General features: G+C 48.6%; 1 protein-coding gene and 1 long non-coding RNA gene across 6 annotated transcripts in view; both read left to right on the plus strand.

The window, feature by feature from the left end:
- The first annotated feature begins 208 nt into the window (after positions 1-208).
- On the plus strand, positions 209-5,110 carry LOC142602928 (uncharacterized). The gene is made up of 2 exons (XR_012836786.1): positions 209-2,516; positions 4,802-5,110. It is a non-coding gene; the product is annotated as an uncharacterized LOC142602928 (long non-coding RNA).
- A 3,182-nt stretch (positions 5,111-8,292) lies between these two features.
- ATP13A3 (ATPase 13A3) overlaps positions 8,293-14,013 on the plus strand; it is a 60,757-nt gene continuing 55,036 nt past the window's right edge. For 2 of the 5 annotated variants that reach the window (XM_075761214.1, XM_075761217.1), the window contains exons 1-2: positions 8,293-8,429; positions 9,803-9,856. In XM_075761214.1, coding sequence (XP_075617329.1) covers positions 9,819-9,856 — 38 coding nt within the window. In that variant the 5' untranslated portion in view covers positions 8,293-8,429; positions 9,803-9,818. Of the gene's footprint in view, positions 8,478-9,802; positions 9,862-10,407; positions 10,511-14,013 lie in introns of those variants that run through there. The other 3 variants (XM_075761215.1, XM_075761216.1, XM_010307834.2) reach the window with 3 other exon arrangements.

Consider the following 14,013-nt stretch of genomic DNA (forward strand, 5'->3'; position numbering starts at 1 on the left):
GAACCCAGCCTTCCCGAACGTGGGGAACCGGGCTCCTGTGCTGGGGACACTCCCCTGCCTCGCCTGGGGAGCTCAGGAAGGGAAGGGAGCTGGAGACGAGAAGCCCGGGGCCTGGGCTTTGTGGCAAGTAGCCCTGGGTTTCTCCAAGCCTTTCACAAGCAGGAGCCTTTGGATGCTGCGGTGCCCAACAGACCCCTGTGCAGGTACCCGAGCCGAGGCCAACAGCAGCCACCCCTTGTGCGGAGCTGCTCGCCTCTTGTCACCCTGTGGCTACCAGGCTGTGCTGCTGGTGTTCCCAAGGCTTTCTGCCTGCCCTAGGAACTGCTTTCCAGTGTCTTGTGGGTGAGCTGATCGTCTCTGGCCCCTGCACAAGATGTTCTTTGCCCATCGGCACTTTTAGCTCCTGCTCTGTTCAAGCTGGTGCTGGGCACAGCGGGGCTGGGCTCACTGGTCCTGATGGCAGCGATGCCGCCGGTCTGCGCGGCGAACAGGGAGCCACCGGGGCGGCACAGGGCATTGCAGAAGCATGGCTTCTCAGGCCAGAATAAACTTGTGGACTTTGCCTGTTTAGTTGAAATAGCAGAGATGGAAAAGCGATTAATGAGGATGACTGACGGGAGGCCAAATGACCAGACAGCGTAACCTGCTCAGCCTCCTTCTCCAAGGTGCCGTGCCAAGGAGACGAGGAGATGCACGCAGGCTCTGGCCCCGTGTGCTCCCTGAAAGCAGGCATGGCCCAGCCTTGCTCTGGAGAGCATGAAGCAGAAGAAAGGCTTCCCAGCCCTCCGCTTTGTTGTAACAGCACAGACTGCCAGTCTGCCGAGCGGTTTCCCAGGAGGTGCTGTGAGAAAAAGGTTGCATAAGTCGCTTCAGCAATAACTCTGCTTGCTCTGCCCTGGACCACGCTGTTAAAATTGCGTCCTGTCTCCAGGCACAGCAGCGGTCAGGAGTCGTCCCTTAGCCTGGCAGGACAGGGGCATCTTGGTTTGAGATCTGTGATGAACCCCTGGAGAAGCTGTGGATGCCGAACGCCCCCCCGTCCTGCCCATGTTTTGGTCCCCGTTGGCATGGCAGTAAAAGGGAGATTTGTGTTTGATCCCCTGATGGGAGGGTACGCAAGCTGTCCCCTCACCCTGGGTTTCAATGCCCTTCAGGGCCTTACTGCATGTTTGCCAGCTCCTGTCAGAGATGGACAGGATGGTGGTCTGCACGGACCTTCAGCGAGATCTGCTGCTTCTCTGCAATTGCTATCAAAGGATGGAAGGTAAAGCAAGCATTGCATATGCTATAAAAATGAAATCCAGAGATTTTTTTCTTTTTTTTTGGTCCAATAGGGAAATTTTGCTATGATAAATATGTCTCAGAAACTGGGAACACAAACAGCAATAGTTCAAAGACATTTTTCCGGTGCTGCAGATCTAAAGCTGCTCATCGCAGCATAGCTCTTGTCGGGCTAAGTGTAACAGGGATCGCGGCCTCCCTTCCCGCCAAGGGTAGAAAAGCAAGGCACTAATTCGCAGATCTTGAAGAATGTGCCGGTGGTATTTCAGCAGCTCTAATGCTCTCTAGCCTGTGAAAGCTGCACAGTAACTGAAAGGAAATATCTTTGTTTTTATTCACTTGGCTTTATTCCTAATTCACTCTTTGATGCCATCAGCCTGGGATAATACATTTTCAGAGATATGCTTGAAATTAAGGAAATGAGTCCGATTAAGTCCTTTAAACATACTTTGAGGGAGAAATGTACAACAATAGAGGTATTAAAGGCCCTATTTTCAAGCAATTCTAATATGAAATCAAAACATCGCGCTGCTAGATGGCGAGATCCATTAGTGGTGTGTGTGCATTCTTCAGCTGGAGAGGATATCTCCTTTTCCAGCTAGGAAAGTTGCCAGAGAGCTTAAATCTCTCCTCTGTGCTGGGTGGGCAGCGAGAGACAGATTTGTTTCACAGTCTCCTTACTTGCAGCCAAATATTAAATGCAAGAGCATTTGCCCTTTGCCAAATGTACTCTGCTAGGTAAAAGCGATGATTTCTCAAGGGTCTTGCATTTGAGGTTTGCCTGCATATTTTTTTTAGCTCTGTTTAGATAGTTGCTTTATTTTTCTTAGCTGTCCTGGGGTAGTTTACCTGTAAATAGGTTACCTAGTATTGCGTTTATGCTGTCTGTTGATGGGGGTGGATCTCCTTCCCATCTACTGAAATACTTCCCAGTGAAGTCAGTAGTTTTGCAGGTACCTGCTGGGTCCCCTTGGCATTTTTTTCCCTCTGATTGGGACAACTGCTGCCAAACTCAACCCTCCTTCATAGTGCGGCAGGTTTTGCTCTGCTGTCATCATCACCAGTGCTGATGTGGTGCCCAAGGATTTCAGCCCAGCCCTGGGGACTGGATGTGACAAGCCCTGTGCAAGCCATCAGGAGACCGGTGTCCTTGGTGGACACGATCCATCAGCGAGCTTTTGGCTGTGTGCTGCATGGCAGCGGTAAGAAATAATATGGTGGAGGCGCGAAAGCAGGTAAAGGCACTCAGATCCCGCTTTTCTTTAGGTATGATACGGGCTAGGCAAAGTCTGACAGTCCTGTTGACTGAAAGACTTGTGCGTTATTTAAAATAAAGAGGGGAGGGGGGAAAGGGACAAGTACCAACAAAAAGGACAGGCCAAGTGGCTGCACAGTGATTCAGTTATGGCTTTGTGGCAGCAGGGAGCCAGGAGAGGGGATGGTAACTTCTGGGGAAGGAATAGTCTTCAAAGGGCCTGAGGAATAACCTGAAGACAGGCGTGACCTCCCCTGCTGCTTCCCAGGGCAGTCGTGGGGCTAGCGAGGGGACTGGGAAAGCACAGTATTATTTATTCCATCTACTATAAAAAGTGACTGTTTAAGATCTTGTTTGAGTAAATGGAGCAATGAATTCCCCTTTCACTCTGACTGCTGCTGGAGGCATGTGACTTACTAGATACGCTGCTGTTGTAATGGAAATAACTAGCCAGGCTATTTTAAACCAAGAAGAACTGGATGTCTGGGGAAAGGAGGGGAAAAGGATTGGGTGGCACAAGAGAAAAGAGAGGCTTCATCTGTGACAATCTTGGGCACTTTGTACAATTTGCTCTTTAAGCTGTTTCTGGCAGAGAAGTGATAATAAATGGCTTAACAACTCAGCCTTGCCAAAGTAGTTCAAGGAGCTTTGAAAGGAGACTTTTGAAGACTTGTGGCTTTCAACTGCATGTGAATCATCCTCTTGAAGAGTGAAACTGTAATTGCGGATTGCTAACCACCATTTCACGGGTCACCATATACCTGTCTGTGCATTCACAAGCTCTGGCGCTCGGTACAAGAGTCAGATGTTCCCATGCAGATCCCATGCCCGCGTCCCAGAGTCTGGCATGGCAGAGATGCCATTGCTGCTGCCAACCTACTGGCTTGAAAATCTCAGCTGGCAGAGCCTGCAAGCAACTGAGCTCAGGAAAAACAAATAAAGGGAGGAGGAGGAATGTCATGTCCACTCACAGCCACCTCCTTCCCCTCTGTGACTTCGGGAAGGCATGGAGCCTTATCTACTCTTGTCCCCTTTTCTTCTGATGCTCTTTTTATTTGCTGAAGGATGGATGCGGATTAGTGGGAATGGGCCAGAGGGACTTCATCCCCTAAGCATATAACACCCTTGCCAGGAAAGTCAAACAAACATGGCCAGAGGTGTCCCACGAGAGGCCCCATGGCTGTCCCTGGGGAGTGCTTGGTGGCACAGGGCTGGCAGAGGTGTGCGTGCAGCATCTGGGACCAGATGTGGCCAGCTGCGCGCCTGTGCACTGTGGAGGTGGGTCCCACAACCTCCTTTGAGCTAAGGCACGTATTTATACAGCCCTACTAGAAAAGGCAGGGTGAAACATGCTAATATATACGCATTGAAGAGACTGAATAAATAAACAGTAGGTTTTGATTTATTTTCTCTGCTACTTGGATATCTTAGTTTTGGCACAAGACAGAGTTCACACACAAATGTGATCTCCAGATAGGTTCTTGTCCTGGCTGATTTAGAAATCACGTGCAAAGGAGAAAAACTGCAAATGTTCTTAAACCAAAATGGTATTTATGCTGTCTACTGCTGAAGCACGTAAAATCCTTGGCCTCTGGTCAGCTGGGTAATACACAACAGGTAACAAAGCTGGTCTCTGCCCTGAAGGATTTTTATTTTTATTTTAAGATGAGAGATCACAGTGGATATACTCAGACTGGGAAAGCACATAAAGTGTGATTGGTCAGCCTGAGACTCGCCAAATGCCATACACCTAATGAGCGTCGTTCAGCACACGCGTGCCGCCGCCTGGGAGAGCGCAGGGCTTGGTGGGGCAAAGCCGGACACGGAAACCAGCGTACGCCCTCGACACTGGGGAAAAGGTGGTGGGAGGGAGCAATCCAGAAACGTCACGTGTGAAAAATGCTCTAGTCACAGAAAATTGTAAAGGAGTTGGTAGGTTTTATTGTGGGACGTGTACCCAGTTCAAGTTCAGGTGGAATATACATAACTATGAAATCAAAATAATTACAGGAAGCCAGTTAAGAAAGGCTGCAGGACTTACTGCTCCTGTCCTCAAGCCCCAAGCTGCTTGGCTGCTCCCACATTATTGGGCAAAGTCTCGAGGAATTACGCCAGCTGTGAATGGCTGTGACATTTCCAGAAGCGGTGACGGTGCTGGATTGCGTGCTCTGGCTCATTTCCTCCTGTTAACCAGTCTCACTAAGGTGAACTGAACAGAGAAAAACTGTTGTTTCGCTCGTAATTTTTTTGTCTTGTTCCTCCCAGGTTGAACACCTGACGTTTTAAAAGCCCTGAACACCACGATTGCTAGGTGTGTACCTAGAAATAACTCGTGATGCCCTGTGACCTGTTCCTTCCCTGGAGAAGCTGGAGCCGGCGGTGCCGCGGGAGAGCCGAGCTTGCCAGGCACCTCCAGCGGTACGAACCCGAGTGACGCCAGGAGAGCTGGGAAGCAGCTGAGCAACAGCTTAAGGAGATGGGTGGAGGGAACGTGCCAACCACAAAATTAATCTCTGCGTTAATAAAAGCCTGCATGGTTTGAGGTTTGTGAAGCAATAAACGAGTTCAAATTTGCCAGTGACTGAAAAAGAAAAGCAATTAGGTGTTAAGGGAAACCTTCTAATGGGGATAAAGATAATACATCAGAATATGTGATGGGTTAAAAAATGTGATGAGAAATTAATCTGTAATTGAAAATGACTAAAGGAATTTTGATGAAGAACATAGAAATGGATGTATCAAAGCAAATCTTTTTTACTCTTATTACTAATAGGCAATGACAGAATAAGAGCTTCTGTTTAATAGCACTAATAACTTCATAATATTTTTCCTTTGAGTCATATGGTAGGCTCCTCTAACCAGTCAATGCTTAGGCCAAAACAAAAAAAAATCTCCTCTTTGGCTTCTCCTCATCATAGTCATGTTTCTGGGTCTGTATGAATGTCTGCTACTTCTGTTTAACTGTTTTGCCTCCGTTCTTTCTCTTTCCACCAATATCCAGGCAGAACTGGTACCCATTTCAATCTCTCTGCCTTCATGTGACTCTACTGGGGACGCTGCTGCCAAGTTTGCAAGGCTAAAAGCAGTTATGAGCAAAAGCGAGCCTGGGGAAATACTTCAGCACGATCTGAATGGAAACCGGGGGGGGAGTTCTTCACCAATGTGTTATTAGATGACTCAAATGCTTACAATTTCAATGTCACCAGAGGAGACTTTTCTGGTTTTAAAATGAAACAAAACATCCTGCTCAAAAGGGGAGGTATAGACAACAGTAAAGAACTATAGAATAGGTGGAAATTTGGCAAGCTGATAGCAATGGGCAAATCAATGGTTTGCAACCAAGGGTAATGAATTGGGGAAATTTGGTGAAAATATATATATGACTGATCACCATCCTTTCATTGAGGTACAGTGATTTAGATTGGATATTAGACAAAGACAGTAATACTTCAGTAAAAAAAAAAAAAAGAAAAAAAGCTGAAGTTATTCAGTAAAATTTTCTGTTCTTCATCTGGAAAGTGGACAGAATGATGTCCCCAGATTTAGCAGAGGTGCTTTTGTCTTCCACATGTAACCAGAGTGAATGAAAACCACTGGTTAATATCCATCTTTAAAACTAGGGCTGGAAAACTTGCATGTGAAATTATCTTTAAAATTGCCTGAAAAGATCATCAAACCCTTAGTACTGATTTCTCAGCATGTACTGCATCTCTGAATTTCAAGAAAATTGGGGGAAGTAATGGTTGAGTCACTATATAAAACCCAGTAACTGATGTGTCCCAGGTAAGCAGGGACGGCAGCCTTTGGCAAAAGCAGTAAGGAGGTTGATGAAGCATGCACTCAACACAGAATTAAGCTGGGACAGTACTAGAGTTAATGCGTTTACAGAACATAGATGGGTTTATTTTTTTTTTTTTTTTTGGGTAGCGGAAGGCAACCATTCTGATTTGAGTCAGAGCAGCTCAGCATTATGCCTGATCCATGGGCAGCTGCCAAAAGGAGCAGTTTTGTTTCTCCTTTTCTTTTCCTCTCTTTCCCTTAAATAGTGGTCACATGCCTGCCCGGTGAATCAGTGCAACTCACTGGGCCAACAGAAAACTATGCCTTTTCTTTTCTTTTTATTATTGGCAGTTTCCTGCTGGATCCCCGTGCCGGGCTGACTCACCCTGGGGTTACAGGGTCACTGGAGCTGGCGTGGGATGCCGAGAGCACTGCTGGGGCGATGGGATGCTCTGCCAGGTGGACGTAGCCCCTGTTCAGTCACGGCTGGGGTTGCATGCAATGAGATGCAACAGTCAACAGCTCCCTTCATCCGCGATGGAGGACAACTATGGGAAACAATAGGACTAAGTGAAAATAAATATAGACCCTATATTTAGGTGGTTTACAGATTCCCTAAGTGGTTTACAGTGCTCTTCAAAACCTTTAACTGATGCGTCTAAAAACTTAACCTGTCATCCACCTGAGGGTATGTCTAGTGAAGTCACCCAAGTGTTCCTTCTTGCCCTTGCAATATTGATTATCCTTACATGTTACCTGGAAGTGATAATTGCTGATATACAGTGTCTGGAGAGATGCCCAAGTCGGTGGGGCAGCAATGGAGCGGGCCCTCAGGCACGCCACCCTAGCCGCCTTCCCCGGCTGGGCGCTTCTGAGCAACGCAAATGTTATGAAATGAAACGCTGGCTTCTGGGCGCTGCGAGCAGAGCGCACACACGTCCCGGGCGTGCACGTCATGGGGAGCTGTGACACGGGAGAGGACTGCCGATGAGGCGAACGACACGCAGCCGAGCGCTAGGCGCGTTCCTTGGACACCGTTACGTTTCCAGATAGGCGGATCGCTAGCAGATGGCGCGGGCAGTTGACAGAAGCAGCGGCGGGTTATTAAGAGCAGGTGTACACACGTCTGACAGCCGGGTGCGCACAGATCCCCGGGCGCTCCTGTCGGCCGAGGGGAAGGGGAGCCGAGCGACCCGCTGGCTTTCGCAAACGGGGGGTGCTGGGATGTGTCCATCGCGGGTGGTGCCGCTGCGGGGACACCCCAGGCGCGCAGAGGGGCCGCTCATCTCTCACGGGGAGGTTTCCGCGGGCCGTGCCCCGCCCGTCTCTCACCACCACGTACCGTGCGCGGTGGTCGTACAGCCGTGCACCAGCCCGCTCCCCGGGCTGCCAAGCCCACCACGGCCTCAACGCCTGTGCTGGACGGGGTCAGTTCCTCCAACAAGGCTTTGGGGGTCCCGGCCCGGTACCCCGCGCGGTGCCGCTCCCCGTCCCGCGGCAACGGAGGGTAACTCGAGCGGCTGGCCCCCGACTCCGAGGGATGCCCGCCCTGCGGCTGTCGGGGGCAACGTCGAGTCCCCCAGCACCGCAGGACAGGCTGCAGCCAGCGCACGCGGCGGGGGGACCCCCGCTCCCGCCCTGGAGCGAGGCCCTGCAGCCCGACGCCCGCTGCCGTCCCCGGCTGAGACCCCCGGCGCTGCCCCACACCGGCGGGACCCTCAGGGAGGCCCCCCTCCCCTCCCCCGCCCCGCAGCCGCGTGCCGCCGGGGCTCCCTCACCCTACAGCTGCCCCGCCCCCTCCCCAGGAGAGACCCCGCCCCTTCGCCGACCCCACCCAACCCCGGAGCCGCGCGGCACCCCGGTCTTCCGGCGCGTGACGAACGGGGCCGGGGGGGGGGGGGTGGGCGTACTGTGGCGACGTCACTTCCGCGCCCCTCCCTGCCCCCGCCCAGCGCGGCCGGCGCGTGGAGCCGGTTGGCGGCGGATCCGGTCGCGCCTCACGAGGCAGCCGCGGGCGCGCCGCCGGGCGGGCGGGGTGGGGCGGGGGAGAGCCGGTCCCGCTCCGGTCCCGCGCCCGCCCCGCCGGCATGGGGCTCAGCTGAGGGCGCCGCCGGTGAGTGGGACCGCGGGGCGGCGGGCCCGGCCCGGCCCGGCCCGGCAGGTGAGGGAGGGTCGGCGGGCCGCGGCCGGGCCGCGGCCGGGCCTCGCCTCGTCTCCAGCGGCGCCCCGTAGCCCCCGCCGCCTCGGGCTCGGCGCGGCGGCCCGCAGCGCCCTTCAGCCGCGCCGGCCTCTCCTCTGCCCGCGGGGCGGCCCGGCCCGGGCGCGGAGGTCGTGGCGGTGCCGCTGCCGTGAATAACGGCCCCCCTCCGCCCTGCTCGGAGCGGGTCCCGCGGCTGGGGGTACCGCCCGGGGAAGGGGCGGGCGCCCGGCTGAGAGCGTGTACGGGGCTGCCCGGGGTCTCCCGGCCGCCGGTCCCCGGACACGTGCGACGCCTTCCCAGCGGCCCGGCGGGTCGCCCTCCCCTCCCGCTGCTCGGCTTCGCGCCAGCAGCGCCGGTCTGCCCCCGGGGGGCCCTGGGCTCTCGGTGGCATCTTCAGCAGCTCGGGCAGAAGTCCGATCGTGCTTCTTCCCGCCGCCCCGCCCGGCTTTCAGTTCCGCCTGCGGGTTCTGGTTACCGAATGCCGGTGCATAACGCGTGTCGCTGCTTGGGCACACGTCACTTTATTTTGTCGTGGCGGGGTCGGTTGGAAACGTTAGCGGTGATGCGCCAGAGAGAAACTTTCCCAGCAGAGTACGAGATGAGCGCTCAGCGCGTCTCGTCCGTTTTTCAGCAGATGAGTCAACGCGTTATGCTGCTGTGGACAAAGGTTGCAGAGTACTTCTCCATCAGCCGGGCTGTGGCGATGGTGATCTCGGGCTGCACGCACCTCTGACAACCGCTGCTTTAGCCCAAAGAGGGGGTCTGCTTATGCTTGTTCAGGGATAAACAACTACTAGGTGAATTAAACACTGAGAATTGAAAGGGAATTGGTGAGGCAGTTTTAAAAACTGCATTGATACTTAAGGTGAAGAGGGAGAACTCGAGTATCTGCAGTACTGGCTCTAAAAGCTGGCTGGTGCTCTGGCTGCTGCCGCGGATGCTCTGGCTTGCCCACTGGGATCTCTGTATCCTGCAAGTGCTGTGGTTGGAGAATCAGCTTTTGGATCCGTTCAAGAAGCTGCTGTCTCCCTCAGCTGAGAGGGTGTAGCCTCCAGCAGTGGGAGATGGTTACCTCCAAACCGTTCTAACGTGAGTGCTGATAGTTTTCTGGCCCCAGGACTGACTGCTTCCTCTTCATCTGAGCTTGCTCAGAATTTTCTTCCAGTTTTCAAGTTCATTAATGTGTTTTTGCTGTAGAACTACTGTATTTTCTTAGCTAAGACAATTAAGCTTAAGTTTCATTTAGCCTATTCATTCCTCTGACTGTATTTTTTTTTTTATTGTAGGTGACTCAGCCATTGTATGTATGAGATTTGTCCACACACTGGCTCTTCAGACAGGTTAGGTATATTTTTTTTTCCCATCAGTTCCATCGTATCTGAAAGAGTTGCTACTTTCACCTTGTATTAAAGTAAAACTGGCTTTTGTACAACACTGTTATATCCTGTAGAATTTTCTTGAGTCTGTGGAGAAACAGCTTTTTTTGGCGTTATTTAAATATACTCTATGGTGTAAGTCAGGCCCTCAGAAACTTAGTGTCCATGTAGTAGTGTCGTGGGTGACAGCAATAAATCTTGACTGCATGTACTCTGAGGAAATGTTGGTCTTGGTATATAGTGTGACAGTAAAGACCACATACTGCTCTTTTGTAAGCAGTATTTTCTTTGTAAGCAGTATCTTCAACAACTTTTTCTTGTTGACTGATTATAAAAACAGCTTTACAAAGTTGAAAGCAGATGTACTATGTAAACTTTGAACTGTGTAATTGACTTGGAAATTTATTGATAGTGACTTACACTTCTTAGAAGTCAGGAGAGTTTAGGCCATTGTTAAGGTCGCTTGGTGAAATAAAAATGTTGTGTATTGTTGGTGTCGCCGGTGAGGAAGAATGCTGGCTTCTGGCAGCATGGAGCATTCTAGTGTGAGCACCTAGGTCAGCTGGGAAAGACTGATGTGCTCCAAAGCACTCAGCTTTTAAAGTGCTTCAGAAATGGGTAAGAGAGATCTTCTTGTTAACCTTGGCTTTGGCCTCACAAGGAGGAGAAAGCAGCGAAAGGGATCTGAGCAATTCTGCAGGCTCTGTCTCCAGCAGAGCCGCTGGACAGCAACTGCCACCTTCCTGAATACTGTCCAGGCACAGTGGTGCTGTTCTAGGTGCTCTGCTTGGTGTCTCCCAGTAGTGCTCTCTAGACTTGGAGCTCATTATGCTCTCACCCCTTAATTTTTTTCTTAGTTGTCTTCTAGAATCAAGTGTCTGCTCTCTGTCTGTTTCTCCTCTCGAGAGGGCTTGATGACTTGGGCAGGCGCTAATTCATCCCTAGCCTGAAGAGAGAGGGATGAAAGATCCTGGCTGCCTGGTCAGGCAGCATGCAGTGCCTGGCAAGGGAGTGTGGGGGCTGCCTAGCAGGGAGGGAAGTTGCATCACGATGACTGAGTATGATTGAGAAACTTTGTGATTCAGTCGTCTTCTGCTAGTGTGCCATGTGACAGGCACGGTGCATCAGACAAGCTGTTTCGCTCTGGTCCTAATAAATTATTCTTAAAAAGAAATAATAATAAAACCAAATCTGTATTGACATGGAGCCTGCTGATTAATTTTTCTCATTTGCCTTCAGGAGGTAGTATCCTCACTGTTTTCTGTGTAGAGTATAAAACAGTCAACAAGACACAGGTTTTCAGTGATATGGAGACAAATTCCATTTATTCTCTGGAAGTAAAATACCTGTTTATTGTTAAAGCCAGGTCCAAGTGGGTTGCCCAGGTCATAGAGGAAAATCTGTACTAGAACAGGGAACTGACATGGAAAGGCCAGGTTTTCATCAAGCATCTTAACTATTGCACCCTTGTTCCTTTTTCTAGAAACCTTCACATACTGTTTCCTTGATTTCTGTAAAATACCAACCGTGGATTACTTTGACTTGGCTTGTCCGAGTTCTGTTGTAGGAATTATTACTTCTGGTGTGAAAAATGTCCAAGTGGTGCGCTTAAGCGTTTTTAGCAGCAAGTCAGGGAGAACCGTTCTAACGCTTTCCTTATTAAATGTCTGTCTGGTATGAACCTGATGGGAGCTGGTGTGGAGGGAAGAGGTTTCATTCCTTTAACACCTTGTGGAAGAAGAAAAAAAAAAAAAAGGTCCTTTAGTTAATTCTTCTAAAACTCTGAGTTTTGAAAATTAGAAAAAAATACTTCCTTAGATTTGATTTTCTCAATGCCCAAACAGCATCAGCGTAATGTAAAAGTGTATGCTTCTGCAGTGTATGTTTTGACTCGTCTTTTGAATGGCTTAAAGACTTGCATTGGAGAACTGAGTGTCTATGCTTCTTTGGGCAGGGATTACCAATCTCCACAGCAAAGCATGGCCAAGCCTGCTTTGGGTCTGTAGGCATGATATTGTGCAATTTAGTAGGTTTTGTGTTCTTTCAGTGGCGAACAAAAAGCCGACGTTCTGACTAGTTCTTGGATCTGGTTATGTTTAGCATGGAGGCGTTTGTACAAAACAAATCCTAGTTCAAAAATCCAAATTTCCCAATTAGACACTTTAAAAAAAAAAGAAAAAAAATATTTAAATAACAGTAATGCTAAAGTGTTTCCCTTTCACTGTTATACAATGAGCTAAAAATAGTTTTCATTCATAAAAAAACCTACTTCCTTTGTTAAATAATCTGCTTAGCAGAGAACAAAAGTTCAGTTTGTAGTAAAGTGTAGTTATATTATAGCTTCAAGTCTAACACCTTTATTCCTGACTGAAATAAGACTGTAAACTTTTAATCTTTGGTAGCTGAAAGGTAGACTTAAATAAAAAAGGATGAGTCATTCACAGTTATTCTCAAGGGTTATGGATGTGGTCTACACAAAAATCTGAAGTGCTGTATGTTGCTGCTCCTTTTCTAAAATCTGTAACTTCAGCACGATCTGCATGGAGCACTGTGCACAGGTTGGGATTGGGAAGGGGTCTCTGTGGGCATGGAGTTTAGCTGCTTGCTCCAAAGTGGTGCAGTGTCAGTCGTTGTGCTTGTAGTCCTATCAGTCTTACCAGAATTAGCTGGATTTTGCATTCATTCTGTATTTTAATTTTTTTCATGGTGTATTTTTTCCTTTGAAAGAATTTAGCCTTTAAGTTGTTCTGGTTTATTAGAATTGTGGCATTGCATTGTTCATCTTAAAGCAACTCTTTGGAAGAGGACCAGGTACTGGAAATGGTAGCAAGTCCAATACTACTTTAGTTGGATTGAGATTTTGTGGTATTTAACACCAAAAGACAATCCTTCAAAATCAAAATACCTAACTCTCTCTTTTTTGACCTTTATCAAAGTTATGTAGTGGTGACATTTTCAGTTTAGAAGGTACATACAGCAACAAAAATGGCAACTCCTTTAGATTTTATTCTAGCTAGAGGGTGTCAAAATGAAAGGTGATAAATGGCAATGGCTATAACATCAGAGCTTGTGATCTTTATAAAGGGTAGGAGACAGAACAGCAAAATGGGAAAGCTTTTGAGAAATAGAGAAAGTAGTAAGACCAACTTATATCATGAGCTTTTACTGACTTTGGATGCAAGAAAAAAAGATATGTAGAGCGTGAAAATAGGTCACATTATGAAGATGATGTATAAAAGAACAGTAGAGGCAGATGTTGGAAAGGCCAAAGTGCAAATGGAATTGCAACTAGCAAGACGCATAAAAGCTACCAAGGTTCCTGTAAAAGTACGTTAATAGCACAAGGAAGATTGGAAAATGTCTCATGATGCACTGGAGAACGTATGTATCTATGGAACATTTAAAGTGCTCAGTGACTATTTTGCTTGTCTTCTCTAACATAGTGTCATGCAGGTGCTTAATCTTATTAATATTTATGGTGAGGTACTATTTTACACCAGAGTGTATTTCCATTAGATGTTCCTTCATCAGCTGGCCCTGATAAGCTTCGCTGTATGATTCTCAAAACAGCTTCAAAAATGCAAAAGTATTACCTAGAAACACTGAGAAGTCCTAGAAGACTGGCAAAGGGCGAGTTGTAACAGAAGAGAACTGAGGAAGAGGAGTTGAAGTCTGGCAGTTCACTTTATCTCATTTTTTTCCATCAGTTGAAATTAATAGCAAACATTCTATTTTCAAGTGCTTGGAAGATAACTACAAGAAGAATAACAGACTGGACTGATTTGTGGGAAAGCTAATTGTGTCCAAAGTCTAATACCTTTTTATTGCAGAGCAGAAGGCTGTGTGGCTATGGCAGAAGCAGTGGAGGTCTTGTCTCCTGATTGATTAATTTATTTATTTAATAAGGTTTTCCACATTTTAATGGCCTCATAAGTAAACAGAGACATGATCTGAGGAAAGTAGTCTAGGAAACATGCAAAATTGGGTAGATGTTCCTACTCAGAGAACAGTAATTATTGATTCAGTGTTGAAATGAGAGGTTATGTTGAAGGGTTCTGTCCTGGGTATGGTTGCCTTTAATGGAAGCATCAGTCAACTGGCTGATTAAATGTGCTTATTAA

This window comes from Balearica regulorum, chromosome 9, assembly GCF_011004875.1.
Source record: "Balearica regulorum gibbericeps isolate bBalReg1 chromosome 9, bBalReg1.pri, whole genome shotgun sequence".
Classification (NCBI taxonomy): domain Eukaryota; kingdom Metazoa; phylum Chordata; class Aves; order Gruiformes; family Gruidae; genus Balearica; species Balearica regulorum.